Source organism: Carica papaya, chromosome 3 (assembly GCF_054855325.1).
Source record: "Carica papaya isolate Zhongbai chromosome 3, ASM5485532v1, whole genome shotgun sequence".
NCBI lineage: Eukaryota > Viridiplantae > Streptophyta > Magnoliopsida > Brassicales > Caricaceae > Carica > Carica papaya.
Genome location: NC_142311.1, coordinates 2,408,267 through 2,433,005, shown reverse-complemented (window position 1 = coordinate 2,433,005; position 24,739 = coordinate 2,408,267). Strand labels below are relative to the sequence as shown.

At 34.9% G+C, this 24,739-nt stretch overlaps 6 protein-coding genes across 12 annotated transcripts; 2 read left to right on the top strand and 4 right to left on the bottom strand.

Annotated features, from left to right (window-relative positions):
- Window positions 1-972: 972 nt before the first annotated feature.
- Window positions 973-3,050, bottom strand: LOC110807926 (Phospholipase A2 family protein). Of its 3 annotated transcripts, none has more exons than XM_022033232.2 (3): window positions 2,836-3,048; window positions 1,545-2,211; window positions 973-1,425 (listed from the first exon to the last, which is right to left on the bottom strand). In XM_022033232.2, the coding sequence occupies exons 2-3, from the start codon at window positions 2,143-2,145 to the stop codon at window positions 1,301-1,303; spliced, it is 726 nt and encodes a 241-aa protein (XP_021888924.1). In that variant the 5' UTR covers window positions 2,146-2,211; window positions 2,836-3,048; the 3' UTR covers window positions 973-1,300. The 3 variants fall into 3 exon arrangements, with proteins under 3 accessions (XP_021888924.1, XP_021888925.1, XP_021888926.1); XM_022033233.2 differs by having other exon boundaries at window positions 1,289-1,425; window positions 1,545-2,296; window positions 2,836-3,050; XM_022033234.2 differs by having other exon boundaries at window positions 1,289-1,425; window positions 1,545-2,292; window positions 2,836-3,050.
- Window positions 3,051-3,766: 716 nt separating this feature from the next.
- Window positions 3,767-5,893, bottom strand: ABCG23 (ABC-2 type transporter family protein). Its single transcript, XM_022033210.2, has one exon. It carries the CDS (start codon window positions 5,806-5,808, stop codon window positions 3,856-3,858), a length of 1,953 nt encoding a protein of 650 aa, XP_021888902.1. The 5' UTR covers window positions 5,809-5,893; the 3' UTR covers window positions 3,767-3,855.
- A 3,779-nt stretch (window positions 5,894-9,672) lies between these two features.
- LOC110807965 (AT-hook motif nuclear-localized protein 17-like) lies at window positions 9,673-11,126 on the top strand. The gene has a single exon (XM_022033288.2). The coding sequence runs from the start codon at window positions 9,968-9,970 to the stop codon at window positions 10,919-10,921; it is 954 nt and encodes a 317-aa protein (XP_021888980.1). The 5' UTR covers window positions 9,673-9,967; the 3' UTR covers window positions 10,922-11,126.
- Window positions 11,127-14,634: 3,508 nt separating this feature from the next.
- Window positions 14,635-17,645, bottom strand: ANNAT8 (annexin 8). Of its 2 annotated transcripts, XR_015817569.1 has the most exons (7): window positions 17,086-17,645; window positions 16,821-16,966; window positions 16,478-16,696; window positions 15,809-16,021; window positions 15,615-15,704; window positions 14,864-15,120; window positions 14,635-14,783 (listed from the first exon to the last, which is right to left on the bottom strand). XR_015817569.1 is itself a non-coding variant. In XM_022033251.2 (6 exons), exons 1-6 carry the CDS (start codon window positions 17,156-17,158, stop codon window positions 14,914-14,916), a joined length of 948 nt encoding a protein of 315 aa, XP_021888943.1. In that variant the 5' UTR covers window positions 17,159-17,645; the 3' UTR covers window positions 14,635-14,913. The 2 variants fall into 2 exon arrangements, 1 of the variants encoding a protein (XP_021888943.1); XM_022033251.2 differs by having other exon boundaries at window positions 14,635-15,120.
- On the top strand, window positions 15,917-20,959 carry LOC110807944 (protein PATRONUS 2). 4 transcript variants are annotated; one of them, XM_088215054.1, is made up of 5 exons: window positions 15,917-16,051; window positions 18,853-19,015; window positions 19,246-19,509; window positions 20,323-20,351; window positions 20,601-20,959. In XM_088215054.1, exons 2-5 carry the CDS (start codon window positions 18,949-18,951, stop codon window positions 20,778-20,780), a joined length of 540 nt encoding a protein of 179 aa, XP_088071180.1. In that variant the 5' UTR covers window positions 15,917-16,051; window positions 18,853-18,948; the 3' UTR covers window positions 20,781-20,959. The 4 variants fall into 4 exon arrangements, with proteins under 4 accessions (XP_088071180.1, XP_021888944.1, XP_021888945.1 ...); XM_022033252.1 differs by lacking the exon at window positions 15,917-16,051 and adding an exon at window positions 17,937-18,097; XM_022033253.2 differs by lacking the exons at window positions 15,917-16,051; window positions 20,323-20,351.
- Window positions 20,960-21,208: 249 nt separating this feature from the next.
- On the bottom strand, window positions 21,209-24,364 carry EMB2768 (Tyrosyl-tRNA synthetase, class Ib, bacterial/mitochondrial; the record flags this gene model as incomplete). The annotated part of the gene is made up of 3 exons (XM_088214677.1): window positions 21,209-22,788; window positions 22,934-23,026; window positions 24,336-24,364. Coding segments are annotated over 3 exons (1,488 nt in total), but the record flags the coding sequence as incomplete, so codon positions are not given.
- Between the last annotated feature and the right edge of the window lie 375 nt (window positions 24,365-24,739).

Here is a 24,739-nt window from a genome sequence, read left to right as displayed (position 1 = left end):
TTCTAATAAAAATGACCTTGCAAATGAACTTAAATCAGTAGAAGCAATGGAGCAAAAATGAAGTGTATATATATATCTGTATTATGTATATAAATATATATATATATATATAGAGAGAGAGAGAGAGAGAGAGAGAGAGAAAAGAGTATTACTTTTAGCAGAGTTAGAGACAGAACTGAGAGCAGTATAGCCTTCTCATTCCACAGAAAATACTTAAGAATAAACATAAGTGAGTTCAGCTTCTCATCTCATCTGCTTCATCAACATGCGAGGCCAATACAACTTTCTATTACTCGGTGAATTGAAAGCTGCTCCTGTAAAAGTTCGCATAACCCTTAACTAGGTCACAGATACATCAATGCAATATGCATATGACTAGATATCTTTCTTACTCTGTTAAGTTCAGGAACTGGAACATAAAGGAATACCTGTAAGCCACTTCCAATAGTCAGTTGGCAAATAGCTCTTCCAACCCTCAAGATGAAAATTTATACCGAAACATTATTGTGCTGGTTATATTTGTATGTTCAGTTTTCTTTCAAAGAGGGAAATAGTTATAATTTCAGTATAAAGTAATTCCCAAAGGGGAATCAAGTAGACTGCGAAATGGAGATTTTCAGAAATAACAAAGACAAGAGCAACACAGGTAATCCCAATGACCCCATTGAGGGACAATCCATCTACCTTCTGAAACAAGACAAACACCTCCAGGTCGCAGAGAATGGCAAGAAGGGAAAAAAACAAGAAATCTAGTTTGATGAACTTCAATGCTAAACATAAGGGCACATTCTTTGCTGTGATAGTACTGGTGAATGAAAGGGTGCATCCATGGATCAAATCAATCATATATGAAATGTTTGGTTGTTCTAAGTTGTCACTCAATTGAAATGTCACATTTTTGGACTATTATATAAGCATCATAATTGATGGATCGTCAAGGATTCAAAAGTTTAGTATTTCTTGTCAAGATAATTGCAATGAAAGACCAGATTCCATAAATATAAACAGTCAGCAGAGTCCTCAGATATATAATTATGAAACCAATGCTAAACACTCATACTGAGGCAGTACCTATTTACATCTGATGACTTCTGGAGAGATATTAGATAAGCATTTAGATACATTTCTATGGAGCAACCACTATCCTAAACAGCTTCAAAATTGTGGCAGGAAAGCTTCAGCAGAAATGGAACATAAAGTGAGAGAAAGAATACTCCTTCAAGAACCATCTCTTCCAATTCCAAATTGGGGTACACAAGAAACACTGTCCTTCACTCTTTCCAGAACTCATCTTCCACTTTTAAGTTTTCTGAAAATTCCAAGTTCTCCTTTTCACAGTACTCAGCCATGCAAAATCCATTAAAGGTTGCCCAGATTGCAACTTCAGAAGGTGCCTTCTATATGGTATTAATACGTTCTTGAGACCTGCCATTCGGAAAAATAAACAAAGAGACAAAACTTATAACAATCCTCATTTCACCTAGGAACAGAAATGATTGGAAAAAGAAAAAAAAATCTACTAAGGTAGTGAATTATAGGCATACCTGCTATGCACATTGTCTTATAAACATGAGCAACATGAGTATCTCCTTTTGTGCTCATATGTGGCCGCTCCAAGCACTCAAGAAATGCCAAGTCAGCTTTGAGCAGCTCCGCCTGATCATGAGTGTCATAACCAATATCATGACAATAACAGCAAAAGTCTAACCAGTCAGTTGGTCTCCTGTCCCAAAGTAGAGACCCACGATCCTTCCCACTAGACCAATTAGGTCCACAATAGTGCCCATATCGTGGAAATAACTGAGAAAGAACAGCTCTTGCGCCAGTATGCCATGGGACCTTCGACACATATGGTCTAAAGCGCACTGAGGAGCCCATATCACCAGACTCTGCTATATACTGTGACTGGGCATGCCTTTTCAACCGTCTGTTTATGGTGGTTGGCCTTCGAATTTTATCTTTAGCATTGATGGCCCAAGGAACAAGTGAAAGGAGGGACCATGTCCATATCTTGATGCCAAAACCACCTTTTTGCACTTCTGGTTGTTCGATAACAGTTCCACTGGATACAATGGTTGCTCCCATTGCTAAATTCTTCCTTGAATGACTACCGAACCATGGACAGCTGAGAAGCCCAAAGTTCATATTTAAGCAATACAAGATGTAAACATATTTAAAGAGGCTAGCCACCCAAGAATCACTTGTTTAAACCTGCCATCATCAATGTGACATAACTACTTCATTCTTCACATATGACGAATACAAGCTGCAGTTATCCACATCCAATAACAACTAGCTTGACAAGTTCCCCAGTGATCATCCATTAGTATCCCCAATAAATTGGATGTTAAAACTTAAGGCAAATAATAAATTTATTTGAACGAAACGAAAGTTAATTCATGTAACCATTAAAAGCATAATATCCTTACAAAGTTTATATTTCCCTAAATTTTTTTATTTTAAACCACAGGCTTCAGCATCATAGGTAATAACCCCAACTGGATACAATACTGAATTAAAAAAAAAATGCTGATATAGCTTAAAACCTAGTTAGGTTTCTGAGAAATAGCTATAATACTTCCAGAGAAATTAAAATTACAATAAAATTTTAGTAAGTATAAGGTTCAAAACATGTAAAATATATAAATCCCCTTCCAGTTCCATAGGAAATTTGAAATCCAGGATTCGCGAACACAGTGGAAAAACTTGCAATGCTTTGTTAATCTCCTCTTTCAGATATCAGCCTTAATTTGCTCCATGAAGGACCAATCAAGATCGGAAAAGCTCATAATAAAGAGAAGCGTATAAATAAAAAGACAGTAGACAAATGCTTACTTCTTGCCGTCAATCAACACACCAGCTGCAACACGAATCGACGATACAAGAAGGAAATTTCCGAGAAAATTTTTCTCGATAAAATTTATGCTGACACTTTTGGGCTCTCACGCTGTGCGTGTTGGGTCTTTAATCCAGCGATTGAGCCTGCGCTGATTGTAGCAACAATCTCCGTTCTCTAATCAAAAACGACGGGACCACTTTTGTCTCAAAATTTTGCTTCCACCTGTCCCAATTCTAATGGATGATGTATTACCAAAGTTCTAATAAACAGATCAAAGGATTGCGTCACAAAATATATATATACATACACACACACACACACACGTGCGTGTGTATATATATATATATATATAGATGAGGGAATTGAGTCATTTTAGCATTATTTTTCTCATAAAAATTAAAAAATATGTACTTTGGATTTTTGTAGCTGTGTTTTCCCGGTTAATAATGGTGTTAAAATTCTTTTATAGTACTAATAATTACTAGTTAAAATAATTATATTTTAATTTAAAGTTATAAATTTTAATTCTTTAATTTATGAATGTATTATAAATTAATAATATTTAATAAATAATATATTTATGTATTATATGTGTCATTTAAATTATTTTTTAATATTATCTTATTATGAACTACGATTTAAAAATAGATAATATATTTATGTTTTTCACATCCAATAATAACTCAACCCAACAAATAACCTAAGCCCAAAATTTCAAAATTTGTTCAAATTATAATTCTATTCACCGATGTAATATTTTTTTTTATAAAAAATAATTTGTTTGATTATATTTTTATTTAAAAATTATTTATATTTATTATGATTGATGTATATATATATTACATAATTAATAAATTTAATAATTTTATCGTAAAAATTAAATTTATTGACCCATTCTGACGTCAATATCTTCTCAGCAGGCTGTCATTTTGCATGTAATTTACATTCTTGTGAATACGAACATAAGATTTTTATAAGGTTGTGGATGGGTAATCTACATACATAATTCCGTACTGTTATATTGTTGTTCTCGAAACGTTTCGAGCAAGAATGACCCAACAGAGAACCCGGTAGAACACGAAGAAACCAAACATGATCCCAACATTCATCCACCTATTATCCCTGTCTAATCCTCTGCTCTTCAAAACGTCGTTTCCCGTCAGCAAACACCTCGAATCCCGCCATGAAAAGCACTCATCTTTCAAGCTCCAGTACTCATTGGTGATCAAACACTCCAATGGGTACCTGTAAAGCGAGACGTAGTACATGAAAAGCCAGTGCTTGGGTATGTTCTCCTTGGGGATGAAGTAGCCGGAGAAGAGGAAGAAGGCGCCGAGAACTGTGCATATAAGAGAATTTCCAGAAATGAAGTCTGGAGATACTGCACTCAAGAAGAGGACAACAGAGCTTGCCATCATCACGATGAGCCAGACGACGAAGGTGAAAAAGAGGAAAGCGGAGATTGAAGGGTTGAGCCCGACGATCCAGTAGACTGGAAGGGCGAAGAGGACGGCAACGACGAAGAGGAAGGGGAGGAAGATGAGGGTGTTGGCGATTATGTAAGATGATATTCTGTAGGCTCCTCTTGAGGCTTCTTTCATTAAGACACGACGCTCTTGGAGGTAGATTGGTAGAGCTTCGACTGTGGAAGAGAGGAGGAAGCTGAGACTGAATGCGAACAGACCTAATCTCTCTGCAACTCCTGCTTCGTCTTTCTTTACTTTTATGTAAACGCTTCCTAACCCGAAGCCGCCGACGAGTGCTTGCATCGTTCTTGCCAGGAAAAGCTGCTTTGTTCGGTAAATTATCTTCCAAAATCTTGAACAGAGGAATATTATCTCAACTAGGCTTAAAATCCATGAACTGCACACCAGGTGTTTATTAATATTACTCTGTTCTTTTTCTCGTTGAAGTTGTAGTCCATGGAATCCTTCTTCTGGCCAAGTCAATGAGGAATCTTCTTCTTTTATGCTAGAGATGTGATTTTGGGGTTTTGAATTATCCAGTGAGCCTATAATTTCCATGGCGAACTCTAGTGCATTCAGTTGCTGTGGAATCTGAAAACCCAGATTACAAATAGTTTCTTCAAGCAACTCAAGGCTACCATTAAAGACAACTGACCCGCCAGACAGAATCAAGAATTCAGAGATATAACCAAGAATTCTATAGCTTGGTTGGTGAATAGATAACACTACAGTTGTTTGCTTTGTTTTTGCCATTGAAGCTAATAGCTCAATCACCTGAAGTGCAGAGGTGCTGTCAAGGCCTGAAGTTGGTTCATCCAAGACTAACAATGGAGGTTCCTGAATCATATCAATGGCAATGGAAACCCTTTTCTTTTCTCCACCTGAGATGCCTCTGTTCTCTTCATCTCCAACAAAGCTATCAGCAACATGGGTAAGGCCAAGCTCTTGTATCAATCTCTCTACTCTCTCTTCTTTCTCTTTTGAGCTGATTTCTTTGAGCCTGAACTTTGCACCATACATCAGAGTTTCCTTCACAGTGAGCAAAGGAAGTAAGTCATCTTCTTGTGCTACAAATCCACATATCTTTCTCAAATGAGCAGGACTTGTCACCTTATGACGATTGATGGAGATAGCACTGGCATCGAATTCGCTGTCTTTTACTCTGCCGGAGATTATCCTGAGAAGACTTGATTTTCCTGTGCCACTCGGGCCAACAACGGCCAAGATTTCAGAGCTTCTGGCAACGAAAGAGACTGATCTGAGAACGTTGACAGGCTTAGGCTTGCGCGGCAACTGAAAAAATGATGTGGGAGGAGGGTGAATTGTGTAGGAGAGACCTGTAACAGTGAGCACGTAAGATGGTTTTGAAGGGTTATTTGAATGTCGTGGGGAGTGGCGGAAGGAAGAAGAAGAAGAAGAAGAAAAAGAAGAAGAAGAATGAGTGGCGGATTCTTGATCAGGGGAATTGGAGTTGGAGAAGAGAAGTACAGTGTCATCTTCCATTTTTGTTTGAGCTTAATTTGATCTCTTGTTAACCCAGTGGATATTCTGCAGAGGTGGGATTGATTAATACCATGGAAGAAACGGAGGTTGGAACAACCCAGTTGATTGTACGAGAAAGTTGTGCAATGCCGGTAAGGGTGGTGAAGGGTTGGTGTACTGACTGACAAAGTATGATTATTTAGATGCATAATCTGTAGATTAAAATAAAAACATCTTAATCTCTATATATAATCTATAATTTATTGCATTAATCATCTCCACCCTTCAATTTCTCTCAGTAGTGAAAAAAAATTCAATCACAATTTCAAAAATTAGAAATTAAATTATCACTGTTAAGGAGTTTAAGGTGTAATAACTACAGTCTTATATAATGTATGATAAGATTAGAATTTACTATATATTTTTTTTTAAAAAAAAAAAAAACAATTTCCAAATAACATAAATTTAATTATTTTATTTAAACATTACCGATTATGGTCTATGGAAGGCAGCAAAAGTATTGTTTGGTATATAATTTTGAAAATTGGATGAAGAAAATCAATAAAGATTTTGTGCTTTCATTTTCTAGCTTTTTGACTCTTAATTCATTAGGTAACCAAACAGCGGGCAAGAGAGAAAAGAAAAACATTAATTTTTTTATATATATTATTAATAATTACTAAATTATAATTAAAAATTAATTATTATCATTAAGTTCTTTTAATTATGAGTCGACATAATTTTTTTTACTATATAAAAAAAAAAAAAGCATCAATAATGCATTATGGAAATATCAACAAATTAATTCGTCAATAAAATATTATATACATGCAGAAAGCAACCTCTGCTTATAAATGTCAGTCAAATATCAATAATTAAGCACGCACACACACACACTATATATATATATATATATATATGCATATATTTGTATATGAGGTGTTTAATTTGTGTCTAAGAAAAATATATTGGTAATTAACAAATATAATCTAAAAATATACATACATGTTTAAATGTTTTATCTTAAGTATATTATGTGGTCGACTTCTAACTTTAATTGCAAATAGATTCATTTCAAAGATAGATTTATTTTCAATGACAAAAATTAAAATAAATTCCATAATATTATACGGAATTTATTTTTTAAAATATAAGTATTTTATTATTATCTATTACAAATTTAAAAAAATAAAAAAAAAGAATTATAATGATTAAATTCGAATAATTTTTTATTTTATTGATAATTTTTTATAAATTTATGTACATAAAATTATATTTTTATTATCATTTTAAAATTACGGGTTGAAATATATATATATATTTAAAATAATTAAAATAAAATTAACTGTACTTTCATGTCAACCTAAACCACTAATTTTGAAGTTTATTATTTAACATAAATGAAATAATATGGACTTGGTCGCACGCTTTAAAAATGGGCATACAATCTACATATATATATATATATTATATATGTATATGTGTGTGTGTGTGTATGTACATATATGTTTACAGGTAGAGCAGTAGGTAGATATTGGTAGGTAGTAGCCATGTCTCGCCACAGACGCCAAGCCTCCCGAGTCCTGCCGCCGGACCTACTGGGGTTGGAGGATCCGCCGCCACCGAGACCACCGGCAGAGAGCAGCCAAGAAACAGCCGGTGGGGCTGGTGCAGCGTCCACCTCGGCCGCTCTCAGAACTCATCAGCCACCAGCTAGCAATCCAGGCGGCAGCAGCACCACCCAGCCGTTGGCTCCTCATTTTGGGGCAGCTCCTCCGGAGAAGTTGCCTCCTGCAAGCAAAGCTTCTTGACGATGAAATCAGAAGACCGATTAGATCTCGTCATGGGAGATTATTTCATGGTCCGTCCGGCGTCGTTTTGTCTTGAAGTAGTTGCCGGAAGTTTTAGTTTAGTTGCAGGTTGGCGTAATTTCCTCCAAGTAATTCCAGTACTTCACTTTTTCTAATTCTACTATGCGTTTTGTTCAGTTTTTTGGTTCAGTTTTTGCGTTTTGTTGCAGTAGTCGTCTTCTTCCTCAATAAATTAACGTTTGATCTCTTTCTACAAATTAACACCGGTAGAACTCCGTCATTATTATTATTGTTTTTATACACACACACACGATTACATTCATAACAAAGTTTCTCTTTCCGTGGAGCATGTATATTATTTATACATACAAACATAGAATTTATGTTCAAGGCTCCATTCTTTTTACATTCAAGGTTACAGGCGATCTGGAATCCCATACATATGTACACACATACATATACAAATATATATATATATGTATGTATGTGTGTAAGAAACATACATGAAAAAAGTGACTCGATTGATGGGATTTGAAAGACTGCGATGATATGTTCATCCGTCTTAATATTTTTTTATTTTTAAATGAAATTTTATTAATTAGGTTAATTTTTTAAATGAATTTTAATAATAATTTTCTTCCCTTGTTATTTTTAAGTACTTTTTTTTAGGCATAATGTTAAAGACATATTTTTTATATAAAAGTTCAAATTTTATATGTTTAAATTATTATTTACAACAATAAAAAACCTAAATATTTATCAAATATGATTAATTTAATTTTTTTAAAAATAAATTCCCATAATTCCATATAAAAATAATTAATCGAAAATGATTTTTTTTTTTTTAAAAAAAAGAAAAATTTATGGAAATTGATGTGAAAGAAACCCAATTTTCGTCCTGAGAAAATGAAAATAAATAGTGTAGATATAATATAATATAATATAAATATATATATAATTGTGTGGTGGGTGCATGTTTCATATGAGATATTAGGTTGTTTGACTGGTCGGGTCGTGGGATGTTATTTGCCCACTTGAACCACGACATTTGTCCTATGGAACCAAAATTCTGACTACATGACGTGACCTTCTTATTTATTACTGAAATCGACTTCTCTCTAGCCACTACATGTATTTTCGGACACATCATTACTTTTTTTTTTTTTACCCCATAAGTAAATGTTTTTAACCCAATTAAGTAAAAAATATATTTCAATTTTACCATGTCGCATTTGGGATTTCTTAATTTAAAATTTTGTGGGTTTTTTCTTTATAATAAAATTATATATTATACATTTGTACGTACAAATTTAATATATGTTATTTGATCCCTCGTGAATTTTTGACGTAATAAATAAATGTACAAATTTATGTATTTATTTATTGAATTCCTACTCGGTCCAAAGTATATAGCGGCCCGGCTCCTAGTGGGTCCTTTTGGGCCGTGTCTAAGACTATGAAATTGTAATGTAATTCATTGGGTAAATTAATCTAAAGCCTAAATTGCATGGCCTACTTATGGCACCCCTTTAAAACCTAAGTTATAAAATAGTTGAATTTTATTTCATTTTCATTTTTTAATACGAAAAAAATATAAATATAATAAAATTTTAAATAAAAATAGTTGTTATAATTTTAACTCGGTTTATCATCTAATTTGAATTAATTTTTATTGATATATTACAATATAAACTTATCTTTGTGAAATTAAAACTATAAATTTATTTGATTTATTGTACATTCAAATGTACAAATTATGATTAATTCTTATATATTGAATAATTAAGATTGATAAATTGAATTAGAATATAAAAGATTTAAATTAGACCTAGAAACTGTATGGACTATATGACTAAGTTAAAATTATATAGAACGAAATATATTTAATTGAAAAATTAATTGATCGTAACTAAACATTACACTTAAAATTAACATTAATTAAGCAGAAATATCATATTAAAATTTTTATCTTATAATTAATAAAAAAAAAATTATGAAAATTATAATCTACATATATGAGGATAAAAATCTAATTTCCTGCCAATCTTGGAAAAAAAATTCTTATAGGGGAAGTCGTAGGAGGTCGCGGGGCCCATATTCCGGTAAACTGACTTCTACAAGGAGGAGAGTTTCTGTTCCACACCTATTTCTCCTGCACACGTTCATCGTCCACTGTAGTGATACGAGACGGTGGGTCCACACGTGGGACCCACCGGTCAAAACTCAGACTTATAATGGAAAAACCCTTAAAAAAACAACTTCTTACTGTTACTCTTTGTTATCTCCCTCTCCTTCTCTGCGGCAGATTATAGAGTTGAATAAATCGTGCTTGTCTTCTAGGCCTTTGAAGCTACTGTACGCTCCCAGCAATGGCGGATTTTGGTACGTCTATCTCCCTCTACAAACTTCAACAAACCTCCGATGACTCCTCGTCTGAACACAGTCCACCGACTCTTCCCACCCTCTCCACTGGCTGCGCCAGCGGCAGTGGTTCGTCGTTTTCCCGGCCAGGCGACCTCACCCTCACCGTCCCTGACCACCCACTGCCACCGCAAATTCAGCCGGCCACAACCGACGCTGCTCGCAAACCGAGAGGAAGGCCACCCGGGTCGAAAAATAAACCCAAGCTACCCGTCATCATAACCCGTGACGGTGACGTGGCTCTCAGCCCCATCGTGCTCGAGATCTCTGTCGGTTCCGACATCATCGAGACCATCACATCCTTCGCTCGCAGACATCAAATCGCGGGCTTTAGCGTACTGAGCGCGTCCGGGTCCGTCTCCAACATCACGATTCGCCACCCAGTGTCTCACGCGCCAACAATTTCTCTCCGTGGACCATTCAGCATCCTCTCGCTCACTGGATCAGTTCTCGGTTCTGTTGTCACTTCGTCGGAGTCCGGAAGTACTGCGATGATGCCAATGGCTTCTTCTTCCCAGCCTTCCGAGTCGTCGTTTGGGTTAACAATCGCTGGTGCTCAAGGTCAGGTATTCGGCGGAATAGTGGTCGGCAACCTCACTGCTGCTAGTAAGGTAACGGTTGTTGCCGCCACCTTCCAATCCTGTCCTTACCAGAAGCTGCAATTGGAGACAGCAACTTCCGGGCGGGGTGATTATATTGAAGCCAATCATTATTATCATCAAGACGCTAACCCTAGTAGCGGTGTTCATCATGGCGGCGGCGGTCTTGCTGGGGTTGGCGGTGAGTCGAGCTCGCATACTGGATCGGCTTATGGTGCGGCGGCGAGCCCTAGCACGTTAAACTGCCAGCTGCCGGCTCTGGATGTTATGTCTTGGTGCCCAACATCCCGTTCTCCTTACTAAGATCGATAAGGAAAGAATATTACGTGTGCAGATTATCCATACCTAATCACCTTCACTTTTTCCCTTTTAATTAGGTTCATATTATCGGATCGTTTTTTTAGTGAGAATGGAGTTTTAGAAAGCAAAAATCATTATGCGTTTTTAATTTTTTCTTTCTTGTGTTCTCTTTTCAATATTATAAAGAATACTTCCCTTCTGATATCTATATATATAAATTTATATATATATATGCGTATAATTGCTTTTTCCTTCGCCAATGGCTGAATCATGAATGGTTGGGTAGATTAAAACTTGTTCAATTCAAAAGCTTTTTCTTGGTTCTTCGTCAATGAAAAGACGAGAGGAGTGCCAGTTATTTTGTTCAGATGAGATTGAATGTCAGGGTGAGCTACCCTCGGGAAGGACCCATTACCATCTCCGATGCAATGGTGGTCTGACTGATTGAAACTGTCTATCGATCATGGAAGACTAGAGCCTCTGCTAGCTGTCTGCTGTTTCGTGTACTGGCTACTGACCTATCTTGTCCGTGTTCAACACAGATAGCTTCTCTTGCCTTGTTTGAACTCACTAGTGGCTTCCAATCTGTTCTTGAACTTCCAAGTAAAAGTCAGCGCGCATGCAGTGATTGAGGATGCTTTTTTTTTTTTTTTTCTTTTTCTTGTAAATATATATATGTATGTATCTGCACATACTGCAATCATAAGTACCATTAAAAACACATTGTTATTCCACAATTTTTTGAAAGTACAAAAATTGAAGATTTATAACAAAATATTTTTTAAAATTAAAAAAAAAACATAGGTGGGTTTTAAGATATGTTATGCCCTGTAGGAATAAATAATTAATTTCTGAATTCCTCTTAATCAAGTATAATATATCCTTACTGTTCTTTTAGAACAATAAATTGTGGCATTTCAAAAATTATACGAATCGAGAATGTTCAAACTTGTAATCCTTTAAGCGAAATGAGAATTTAACCACTAAACTGGTGGTGATGAATTCTCTCCTACTGCTTGCTTCATGTATGATATAACATTGAAACTGGGATTATACGTGTATATATATATATATAAAACCTTGCTTGATTTAGAACCTGGAATGTTATACAATGTTGTGAGGGATAGATAGAGTAATATTTTATTGATATGGAATGCCATGTCGAACTATATATAGATACTTAGCGGGGGGAGAGGACACATGACGTGATCATAATCCAGTAAACAGATGAGTATTATAGATATATATATATATATTATATATATGAACTAATAAATGAAAAGAAAATCTTTCAAGAAAGAAACAGTTAAGTACTAGGGTTTATTCGAAAGATATTGCGGAGAGTATTTTTTTATTTTTAATTAGTCAAGAACACGTAGAAGTTCGCCCAAGATTCAGTCAAAGAACTCTGCTCAGGTTGTAAAATGATGAGTTTTACTGTGGGGGGAAAAAAAAAAGGAGACCTGCAAGAGAAGAAAAAAGAAACACCGTTCATGGTGTTTGAGAATCGAGGGTGTATGATCTACTACGAGTCTGCAATCTGCAACAATAACTGAGTAGGTGTGAGGCAAGTGGACGCACGCGCGTCAGGGACAGGGACGACTGACCAGGTCTGGAAGTGGAGACGTGTCGTCTTCTCATTGGCTATCCTATCTCACGATATTTAGTGCGAGTCTTATTTTCTTTATTTTTTGGGTAAAGCACATTTTTTTTGTTTTTTGCATTTGTACGTGGTCAATTTTTAGAGATAAAATCATCCGGTAATTTTTTTTTTTTTACCGCAATTAATAATATAATAATCTTCAAAATGTGTGGATAAATTCCAATTTATCTTTTGGACATCAAGTTTTAATTACTACATGCAACTAAATGTTAGAATCAAATTAAAGCAAAATAAATAGTAAATAAATTTAAGTAACGAAAATAATACTTAAATTAACATAAAATAAATATTTTAAATTAATACGTAATATTTTTAAGTTTTTACACTCTCTCAATTTTTGATAATAAAATATCATAATTAAAAAATCTTATATGTAATTTTAGAATCATAACCATCTATTTATAAATAAATTCTGCTTTAAATTTTTTTTATAATTTTAATTTAATCATTCACAAAATTAAAAATTACGAATTTAATTTTTACACATAAAATAAGTATTAGAATTTAATATATCGTTAACCGTATTGGATTCGATTAATTTTATAATTTTTTTTATGTAGAGTAATTTATAGATATAAATTTATATAATAAATTTAAAATCAAACACTAAATTCGATTAATCCAGATAAATAATAGTAATTAATTTGAGAGGGTTAAAACTGTACAGTAATTTGGGGTTTGGTCAAAGGTAAAAAAAAAAAAAAGAACACAAGAATTTACCGTGTCTGACTGAAAGGGCATGTTTTGCTCATGCAGCAGTCTTTCTTGGCAAAGTCAGAGAGATGCGTTGGGAAATGGCATGGTTATTAATTTAGTTGGGCGTTTAATTCGGTTGTGTAAAAGGTTAAAATTTTTGAACTGAATTAAAACCTAAACATTAATAAAGTAATTAAAGGAAGGCTGGACCAAAAATAAAATATGTTTTATATAATGTGAAAATATTTGTAAATAAATTCTTATATTTAGAAAAAATTGTGAGTTTTAATTTTCAGAATTAAATTAATTTCTGATGTTATTAAATATTTAAATTACTTTTCAATGTATGCATTCCTTAAACTGTCATAATTTATTTTTAAATTTAATAACTTAAACTTTTACATGAAATTCATAATTTAAATTAATAATAAATTTCAAATTAGTGTAATATAAAATGTGAAGATAAAGAGCGGGAAACCCAAATAAAAATTAATGAACGGTACCGAATCCACAGGGACGGGAGACGGGAGATGGTCAAAGAGAGAGCTTGGGAGAGTTAATGGTGCGGGAAGAGGAGCTGACTCGTGCTTAGCAGTTCAAAATATATGGATTCTTTTGCTCGGAATTACAGGTGAGTCTCACCATGGATAGGATTCTATCGCGATGATTCTTTTACTCGGGAGTCTCACCGTGGATAGAATTCTCTTTCTCCTGTGTTCTCTAAGTTGTTTAGGATTAGGTTTTAGTCAAAAGATTTCAGTTCTTTTTGGATATGGAAACGTCCTTTCTCTTCGGGTTTTCCAATTGGCTCGTAACTGTCTTCTTTCAATCGGAATCTGTGGTGAAATTTAGTGTTTAAAACCTAGCTTTGTGTTTCGTATCGTTATTCTTTTGGGTTTTTGATGGAAAATTGCGCCGTTGGTTCTTGTTTAAGGTAACTTTGGGTATGATCCTGAACCTTTTCCTTGGAAACTTCATTGCTTGTTGAAGTTTCTAATAGGACTCTGGGCAACTTGTTTAGCTGGCACGATAAGGTCGGAAAAGAAAACCAGACAGAGATGTGCAAGAATTCTTGTAGTACAATAACGTATTGAGACAAATACAAATGAATTATTGAGATTTCAGTTAGAGTTGCCATTTCAAGTTTTGAAATGGTTGGGGAAAAGGAGAAGGAGAGCAGAGAGAGTCATGGAGAGAAAATGCTGTGGGTGAGGTAAGGGAAACTTGGAAAATATTGCTTCCTCCTAGACATATAAATCGTTTCTGTTTACTTTCTGGGAGAATAAAACAGTTCAGTCTCAAAAAGATACAATTGAAAATAAATATTCACGAGACACTAGCTAAAATACAAGTTACTTTCGTGTAATTTTCCCGGAAAATATTATGAGTTCAATATGGTAGAGTTCATCATGTTTTTATTCTTAAAGAGTTGTTTAAACATAGATGATGGTCTCAGCAGCCTACTCACTTTGAAAGCTCTTTCTTCTTCAATGCTTTGAACACTTCCTGATACCATCAAAAAAGAGATTCATGCTTCTATTGAATGTCTATCTATTCGTAAAGATCTATAATTTAAGAGTACGTACCACTAATCAACTGGTTCAATACCAGCTCTCTGATCAGTCACTGAAACCATCTAATTCTCTTCACTCCCTAATAATGCTAGAAGGAATGCTTTGTAGTCCCCTGAAGTGTCTCTGGCCACTGCTTGCTCAAGACTTATATTGTTTCTCTTCAAGTACAGCTCCATGATGTCCTTCAGATCTTTCTCAGCACGTGTGACAATCACGCGACTGAGAGCATCCTCATCGGTCCCCACTGTATTAATTGCATTGCGCAAAACCTATGAAAAAGATAGCATATTCATGTTTCTAGTAAAAATGATGCTGATTATTATATTAACTGATCAAATATTCAGGTTATATTATGAAATAAATCTAGAAATTTAGGAGAAATGTAGTTATAAATTTGCACTTAATTCAACTAAGGATGTTGAACATGTTCATAAAGTCATAAAAATTGATTTCGTATACAATATCTTACCTATTTGGAAAAGTTCTTATGGAATTTCATATGTAGTGTCTGAATTCCCATTTGAATTTTGTAAGGTTATTTTTTTGTCTTGTAATAGAATTTACCTATTCTTTTAACTAAGTTAAGTGCAATTTTTAAATCATTGATAATTTCTAGATGACCATCTTCATACGCATGATGTTTAGAATTAGACATGCTAGTCGAGTGTGGGACAAAAATCATAAAATAACATTAATGTCATGTTGTGTCTGAAACAGGGTATATAACGCTAAAAATAAGGAGTTCCAGCAACATAGATCATACCTTTGCGAAATATTTCTTTGAATTTTTAATGCATCTGATAACAGTACGTAACACAGCTAGATATTCATTGCCAGGATCACCCAACAAATTCTACAAGTGATCCAACATGTGAAGGGATCAATGACAAGAATTGTAATATAATTTTGTGTGTTGTAATTCTAGATTAGATGTTTCTTTTATATATATATATATACCTTAGTGATGGAAGTGCCATAGATATCTTTATAAATGTTGAAAGTTGCATTAAGCTGGGCTTTGCTTCTTGTGCCTAGGACTCTGATAATCTCTTCATGTTTCAAGGGGTTCCTCTGGATTTCATCATGAAGCGTAATAGCTTCTGCATGGGCCACAGCTTCATCAACTTCACTGCCATCATACCTGTAAGCACTTGTTACTGCAACCAAAAGCTGCATCCAAACACGAGAATTGCAGCACCGGTATGAGCTCATGAACCATAGACTTCATAATGTTTGGTTAGTGTACTATTCCAATTTTGCTATAATCCTGTTCAGTACTGAAAAAGTTTAACTACTGGATAAATGTTTGTGCTGAAACCAGCAAAAATAAATTTTAACCATTAGAAGTTGGGATAGAATTTTATAATCTGGCAAAATAAAACTTATATCTTGTACTTTGTGCATTAAACGAAATAGAATGTAATATTTACTTCTACATCATTCTCTTGTTGTACGAATCCTATACTGTAATGTTGCTACAGGCTGCATTCATATATTAACAGGTTGTTGCCTGCGGGTGCTAATTAGATTGGCTATTAGTTGATACGTTTAATACATTTAGTGTATTGGAATTGGGCTTAAGTCTCATTGTCACCTGTATTAGAAAACTAGGAAAGAAATACATACTGTTCGAATATCAGCTGTGGTGTAAGAGGCCACATCTTCTTCCAGGGAGCGCTTGTAGCGAGATCTGTAAGCTCGTTTCACTGCCAGGAGATCATCCGGTGATGCAATACAAGTAATTTCGACGATCACCTTATAATCAGGGACTGGTTTCTGTAATGCCAGATTGGCTAATACTGCATCTCGATCAGCAGGATCCAAGGTCCAGTGGCATATTGCTCTCTGTTTTTTTCCCTCAATTGAATAAATAGCTGATCAAGTTTATTCCTTTTTTTTTTCTTTTCCTTACATGTATTATTATTTCTTATTTCAAAGAAATATCAAACCAAATTTAACCTTAACGTACCTCAAAATCACCAGAAAGTTCTGACTTGAGTTGCTGGATCAGATCCTCTTGATAAATCTCTTGATAAGCTAGCCTAAGAAGCTTCCTCTGGAATACATTTCGATGTCCTAGTATTGAGATTATAGCCCTTTCGTCGGTTCCCCATCCTGAAATATATGTACAATGCATAAGATTTGGATAGACACGCGCGCACACACACACACACACACGTCCTGCTGAATGATTTGGACAGACAAAATTAAGCATGATAAGGAAGAAGTGAAACCTAGACAAGCTTTCTTGATGTTTTCTGCATCTTCAACAGGAGAAAACTGCTTGGGAGCAACGAGAGAAGCCATAACTTCGATTTGCAGTATGTTTTTTTTGTTTTAAATTCAATTTTATATGCACCGTGAACTGTTTCAGGAGCAAATCAAAAGAGCAAGGAGAATCTGAGTCAAAACTCTTGTGATCGTAATAGTTTATTAATGAAGTTATAAATTGAATAGATATTAAACGGAAGTGGAATTAAATTTAAGTTCGTAACATTAAAATTTTTCATTTCGAGGAGTTTTCATTTCATTTATGGATGTCTGAAAGCCTAGAGATCAAAAGAATTATAAATGGGTAATTTTTGGAGTGTCATTAATATATTTATGACATAAATTATCGTTAGATGGATGATTAAATACGTTCTTTCATATCTCTTTTCTTAAAGTTTTGAGTTTCGAATTGCAGAATATATAATTTATGAGAAAAATTTGTTTATTGCGATAAGATGGGATGTTGTAGAATATATTTTACAAATTATTAGGAGAAACTTTAATTTACAATCTAAATTGAATGAAATACTCTTTCCATTGTGGGTGCAGTAGGTATATAATGTTATATTTTTATTAGTTTTGAATAAAAGTTTAAATTCATCAATAAAATTAATTAATCAAATAATTTTACTATTATTTCTAGAAAGAAAAAAAGGATTAAAAATTTTAATTACGCAAAGCCTATATTAATTACCTCTTAAACAAAATGTTACCCTTTTTATTGTTTAAGTTATTCTCTCTCTCCATGAAATTTATAAAGCAAAAAATAAAATTAAAATAACAAAACGACGCAGTTTTGTTCAAAATTTTATACAAACTCTGAAACTGGAAGCGAAGCCGCCTCTTCCTTCCTCCCTCCCTCCCTCCCTCCCTCCCTTCCATATGCCTCTCAACGGCGTATTGTTTTTGGACTATGTACAGTCTACTCTGTAGCCTGGGAGCAGCTCAACGTTTCTCGTCTCCGATTCTCAAGAGGTGAAACAGAAACAATCGACTTTCATCGACTTATCAATTGTCATGATTGTATTTCTGCGATTTCATCTTTTACTCTTTTCTAGATTAAATACTTATGATATCAATGTACATGGTATATTTCTTCGATCTTTTCTGCCGTTCGTTGTAGGATCTCTAGATGAAGGTATCTTACCGAAATTTAGGTTGAACGGTGCATTAATCTGCTTTTCTGTTTAATTAATTGGGTCTTTAGTAAGATTGCACGCGCTGGTTTTTTTGCTTTAGGGTTTAAAAATTTCATAAAAACTAGTTAGATATCTTGTATTCGGATTTTATTTGTGTACGGGTCTTTTCTCGTTGTTAAATTGCCCGAGGATAGTGTTGTTTACTCTGATTCCTGCTGATAGGAAACGATATCACCATTTTCTGTGATTAACCATTCTTGGAGTTAGAATTAAGTTAATAATAATGCCAGTATTTAGCCTGATAGCCATGATTATGGGGATGAAAATGGCTCTTTGCTCTCCATGTAATGGAGACTTGTGGTAATTGGTTATTGTGAGATTTTTCTCTATGTTTACCTGCGTCTGAACTGGTGGTTTTTTGTTGTTGCTGGGAAATTTTTATGGCTTTGAGCAGCTTTCTTTTGCTATATCAGTTTTACTGATTGTTATGTGAATTCTTTAGATGGTCAATGATCGTGCAATTCTTGATTGTTTTTGACAGATGGATAATTAATAACTGAAGTTACTTGTTTTTTTTTATTGGAATTGCAGTGAAGCCTTTTTCTTCAGTAAATAATTATTTGCAGACAATAATCTTGCTGCTGCAAGTTTTAGCACTCGGTGTCTCTGGAACAAGAGAAGGCAACAATGGCAAACCTGGTCCCTCAGGGGCAGATGATTTCTCAAAATGAAAATTTCGGTGTTCCTCCCAAAAGTATTGTCCTTTGCCTCTTTTATAAGGCCTAATTTTCCTCAAGGGAGTGTGGGGTATGGTTATAAGTAGTCACTGTAAAGGGCAGTTAGTGAGGAAAAGACTTTCAAAGTGAAAACACTGGTGTCCATGGATTGCAATGTACAAAATGAAATGAACAGTTTGAAGCTGTTTTCTTACTTGCACATTCAACTAATAAACTGTTGGTAAATTTGGTAATTTCTCTTTTGCAGAGATTGGTTTGGACGGGACCAACAGAAGCTCTAAAGCAGCCACAAAGAAAGACGGACAGAGTCTTCGAAATCGTAAAGCTCTCAATGATATTACAAACAAATCATGCCTTGGTCATGAAACAGGAAATGTTTCAAGAAAACAGAAGTCTACAAAGGAAAAGTTTAATGCAGCTGAGGAAGTATTTTTACATGATCACAGAAAGTGCACTGAGGAACGTCAAATTTCTAAGAATGCCTTCTTGGACATTGTTCTTCCAGGACATGGTAATACATATACACACTTGGAACTAAACGTCAAATTATGCTTACATGGGCACACACACAGATACATACACGTCTTTCCTATATGAGTAATATTTAACCCAATACACGTACACATCCCTGTGCGTGCATGCGTGGAAGAAACTCTTACTTTTCCCACTTAATTAATTTTGCTCAAGGATTGTCATTTCTTTTAAAAATCAAGTTTGTCATTGGCTGAAAGGGAGAAATTCAGTCTATATCTCTAGGTTCCAGAATTGGGAACATTCTTTGACCTTTTCTATGAGGTTTACTGCTCTTTTTATTTTATGTCTTTTTCATCAGAATTTCATTTGTTCATCTAAGAGGAACCGCAAAAGCTGGAAAGATATTTTCCTGTTTAACATGGATAGAAGGGAACTGTTATAGGAACAAACCCTTACCTTGACAGCCTTCTCACTCCTCAATACTCAAATCACCTTTGGAGCTTGAAGGATTCATTTTCACTGGCTATGTTCTTAAGGTTTCCTTAAGAAATGCAAAAGAAAAGTAAATAGAAATTCCTTGGATCTGTCTAAAGAAAACATGCAAGATTTTGCTAGTTAAAGAAAACATGAGGTTGCTGGAATTTTAGTTATGGGAGATGGATAGGTAAAGATCAGTTACAAAATCCCATTTGTCAAAATGTTTCAGAAGCTACTTCTTAATCTTATATTTTGATGCATCTTTCTCATGTGTGATTAACTGCTGCTAATTTGTTTGATTCTGCAACTTCTATCACATGCCCTATTTGTTGGATCAGTTTTTATGCGTTCTTTTTTTTTTTCTTCTGCACAGATTCACATCCCAAGCCTGTGGAGGAAAAGGTAGTTCCTTGCTCTCTCATTCTGCTGAAATAGTTTAACTGAGTGGAAACCTTTGTTGGAAGAAAGCTGATCATTGTCCAAGTCTGATGGTTTAATTTAAATGTTTCGACTGAATGGAAAATCTTGTTGAACAAAACTGATAATTATAAACTTGTATCACTACGGTTTACTTTTCTCTTGGACGAAAAAAGGTAGCTTCAGAGCCTGAACATTTTTCATTGAAATAATATATCGGTTCCCTTTATGCAGTATGACTACATTGTTGATGAACCAGAAGAACTTTCCATGTCTGAGTTTTCTGATTGGCTTTGCTCAACTCGGTGGAGTTCTCCGCCACATTCTCCATTACATTGGGATCTGTCATTCTCTCCTTCCGCAATGCAGCTAGAGACAGTTGAATTCAAACTAAAGGATGAAGGTTACTCTTGATGGTGACTTGTAGCCTTCTGCATTTCTTCTTCCATGAAAAATTACATTTCTTAGATGTTCATTTTGACTCGTGAGCTGCAAGACTGATTTAGATAGGATGTGATTTTCTCATGTATGAACTTGTGACCTCTTAGAATTGCCACTTATTCATAAGTACGAGTTGTTGAGTTGGTTTGCCACGGCTTTAGATTTTTATTGCGGTATATAGATATGATATAAACAATTAATTTTAACTTTCAAAATTAAGCCAATGAAAAAAATTGAAAATTTAAGTTTTTAATTGCATATTCTCAGAAGTGGTTGATGAAACTTTTTGTTTATGGTTATCGCCGAAGATCTGAAATGTAATTAAGCTGATTATTTTACATCAATCAATAAATCATGTAAACGTATAAAGCAACCCTTATGAGCATAGGCAAGATTGTAGATTGAGCAAGACAAATTTATTTATCTCTTCAATTTTTTTTCTTCAAAAATACAATTTCCTTATTTTCCCCAAACTAAGATTGTTACCAATACATATATATATGTGTGTATATAATTAAAAATATCACAGTTGCAAGATTTGTCACTTGAAATCCCTGTGGATCCCGTGATAAATAATACTCTCCCTTCAATTTATCAAATATTCACCACATAAAATCAAGATATCCGCACTATTACCTTATTCTTCTTGCCTGCGGATAGTAGTAGAACTTTTCCATCTACAATGTCTTCCGCATCTATTTTCTTACTTTCATTATCCACTCTGCTATTGTTCAAGTATATGCCCCCTTGTTTTAACATCCGCCGAGCAGCTGATTTGCTCGTAAACAAACCAGCAGAAACCGAAAGATCAACCACCAAAGCATTCAACACCTGATCGTAAGACAAAGAGCAGGAAGGGATGTCCTCAGCTATCCCCTCGATAGTACTCCAATCCAACTTCGTCTCAGAACCAGGCCTCAATGCTTCTGTTGCCTTGAGAGCTTCGTTAAGCCCATCTTCCCCGTGGACAAAACGAGTAACTTCTTCAGCAAGTCTTCGCTGGGCAGTATTTGGTACATATACAGGACTTTTCATTTTATTCTCCAACTCATTTATTTCTTCCATGTCCAGAAACGTAAGGATTTTGAGAAATCTCACTACATCTGCATCTGGAACAGAGAAGAAATACTGATAGAACTTGTAAGGGGATAACATAGAAGGAGAAAGCCAAATTGCACCATCTTCTGATTTCCCAAACTTTGTACCGTCACTTTTCAGGAGAAGACGGAATGTCAAGCCATACACACCTTCCGCTTGTAAAATTTTTCTAATTAATTCAGTTCCAGCAGTAATATTACCCCATTGATCGCTCCCACCAATTTGAACATTAACCCCTTGATTCTGAAACAAGTGTAGAAAGTCATAGCCTTGGAGTAGCTGGTAAGTAAACTCAGTATAGCTCATTCCTTGCTCTGATTCCAACCTCTTTTTCACACTCTCCTTTGCAATCATGGTCCCCACCCTTGCAAACCGACCGACATCTTTTAGGAAATCCAGCAAACGAACTTCTTTCCACCAGTCATAATTGTTCAAAATTGCAAAAGAATCATTAGAAGAACCCGCATTCTGATCTAAACTCGCGTTTTGACTAAGAATTTTAGTTATGATACTTTTAATCCCAACAATATTCTTCTCCAGTGTACTGGCATCAAGCTCAGGCCTTTCCTGGCTCTTCCCAGATGGATCTCCTATACGACCAGTGGCTCCACCAATTAAAGCAACTGCTTTGTGGCCACATCTTTGAAACCAAGATAGTACAATGATGCCAAGAAGATTGCCCAAATGTAGGCTCTCTGCGGTAGGATCAAAACCACAATAAACCTTGAGTTGGCCTAAGTTAGGGTCAGAACATGCAGACCTAAGATTCTCATTAGTGACAGAATCAAGCAATCCCCTTTCTTCAAGAATTTCAACCACGTTTGGTTGGACAGCCACGTGGTATTGTTGTTGAAGAGTTGGCTGAGCAGATTGTACAGAACACCTGATGGAAGAGAAAAATAGATTTGTATGGGAGTTGGTGAAAGCGGAGGCAGATTTCTTCGGAAAAGTAAAAGAAAAATTTTGGGGAAACAAGAAGAGCTTTTTGTGGTGGAAACAGAAGAAGGTCCTTGAAGCAATTGACATGCCTGCTACGTATGCCATGAATTGATGCAGTTGAAGCCTTGTTCTGGCTTTTTCCGGTTGCCAATATTGCTGCGGTTGTATTTATAGTTATCCTGCTACCATGGGAGGGGAAAAATCTATTGACTAACTAATATATAACCAGGCATTTTGATTGATAACTAATATGATAGCTCAACACTGCAAAATTAAGAAATACTAAACCTTGATCCAGAAAATATGATATGATTCTCAGTTCCAACTAAAGTTGACTCAACATCAATGAAGACTAAGAATCTCAAAAGGGTTGTCAAGATTAAAACAAAAAGCACTTTATATATAGTGTATATATGGGTAAAAAAAAATTGTACATGGGCGGTATCCCCTTAGTACCTTTATGAATAACATTTCTCATCTGATATTTCAAAAAAATATATATGCGTAAAAAAATTAGCATGATCAAACACTGTAATAATCAAAATATGCAAAATTTTTACAATTTTGCCTCTCTAATAATGCAAACTTAACCAGAAACATTCATAAAATGATGAAATGTAGGAGATAGATCCATTCTTTCTATTACAACTCAGCTCTATTTGTTTAATCTAGTGAAGGAGGCACAGATATTCAACATCATTTCTTCCTAGCACTATTTTCGAGATTCATGCTTGGTAGGCATGCTGTAAAGACAATCAGCATAGTGAATTGTCAACCAGCATTCACCATTCCTACTTAACAGGATGGAAGTTACTAAACCCTATCTACTACTTCACAGCCTAGCTTCAATGATCTCCTCTATTACCACCATTGACAGATTACTGCCTCTTCTACAAAAGGGAAATGCACCTATTACCTTGCTCCTCCATTCAATAAGATTATATGCAAAACCAATAGAAAAGATCCATCAACTAAAGAACCTTAACTTCCTTCAAGGTCAAGACGAAGGTCCTTTTGGCGTCATTGGACCACCGAACCACTAACCAGGCACCAGAAGACTAATCAAAAGCTGCTACTTCACCAGTTACTACACCAACCTTTTTTTTAACTAGACACTCAACGAGTCGTGAATCGGGCAGCATAGAACAACTAAGTAAGCTAAGGAAGGAGGAAAACAAAAGGGCGTAGGGTGGGCAAGATACATCAAGTATGGTGTCAAATAAAGCCTACTAGAGATAAAAACAGTAGACATAGAAGCCTAAAACCAAGTTTGGGATCGAGAAAGTCAGCCAAAACCGTCAATTTGTTTAGGCTACAAGAAAATTAGAAGCAAATTATCTACTGTAGTAAAATGCTCGAAGGTTGAAAGGTTCAATTACAGGATTTGAAAAACAAAATACGTAAAACACATCAAGGATTGTCTCCATAGAAATGTGTATACAAAGCTATGAAGTGGAGAAAAATAGAGAAAGAGAGAGAGAGAGGGCTTACCTGTATCTTCGATACCAGAGAAGAGGACGTCAAGAAGCATAGACAAAGATGGAGGAGAAGCAGTTTAAACTTTTAATCAAGAGACGAGACCTTCAGTCTGCTCCAGGTAATAGTGATAGGGTTTTTTTTTTGTTTTTTGGGTTTCAATATTTTGTAATATTTGCAATTGCATTCCTAACGGTAAGATAATTGGTCGTTGCTTTTGTTTTTTTTTTTTTTGAAGGTATTTTTTTCTTAAACAAAAAAAATAAAAAGTTTTCTTTTTACAGAAATGCCCGAACTGAAAATTAAATGCAGGATGATTCTTTTAATCTGATTATTTGAAGTTCTACATTCTTTAGAATTATGTTTTAGCGTAGACAGGGCTTGCGTCATATTTAGATAACTTATTATTATATAGTAAA

Coding starts and splice junctions, on each gene's coding strand:
- LOC110807926 (XM_022033233.2), bottom strand. CDS start 2,145: ATGAACTTTGGGCTTCTCAGCTGTCCATGGTTCGGTAGTCATTCAAGG. Junction 1,426..1,544: donor TAAGACAATGTGCATAGCAG/GTATGCCTATAA, acceptor TCCGAATGGCAG/GTCTCAAGAACGTATTAATA.
- ABCG23 (XM_022033210.2), bottom strand. CDS start 5,808: ATGGAAGATGACACTGTACTTCTCTTCTCCAACTCCAATTCCCCTGAT.
- LOC110807965 (XM_022033288.2), top strand. CDS start 9,968: ATGGCGGATTTTGGTACGTCTATCTCCCTCTACAAACTTCAACAAACC.
- ANNAT8 (XM_022033251.2), bottom strand. CDS start 17,158: ATGGCTTCTCTCGTTGCTCCCAAGCAGTTTTCTCCTGTTGAAGATGCA. Junction 16,697..16,820: donor AACTTTCTGGTGATTTTGAG/GTACGTTAAGGT, acceptor GGAAAAAAACAG/AGAGCAATATGCCACTGGAC. Junction 15,121..15,614: donor CAAAGAAATATTTCGCAAAG/GTATGATCTATG, acceptor TCTTTTTCATAG/GTTTTGCGCAATGCAATTAA.
- LOC110807944 (XM_088215054.1), top strand. CDS start 18,949: ATGGCAAACCTGGTCCCTCAGGGGCAGATGATTTCTCAAAATGAAAAT. Junction 19,510..20,322: donor CATTGTTCTTCCAGGACATG/GTAATACATATA, acceptor TCTTCTGCACAG/ATTCACATCCCAAGCCTGTG. Junction 20,352..20,600: donor CCAAGCCTGTGGAGGAAAAG/GTAGTTCCTTGC, acceptor CCCTTTATGCAG/TATGACTACATTGTTGATGA.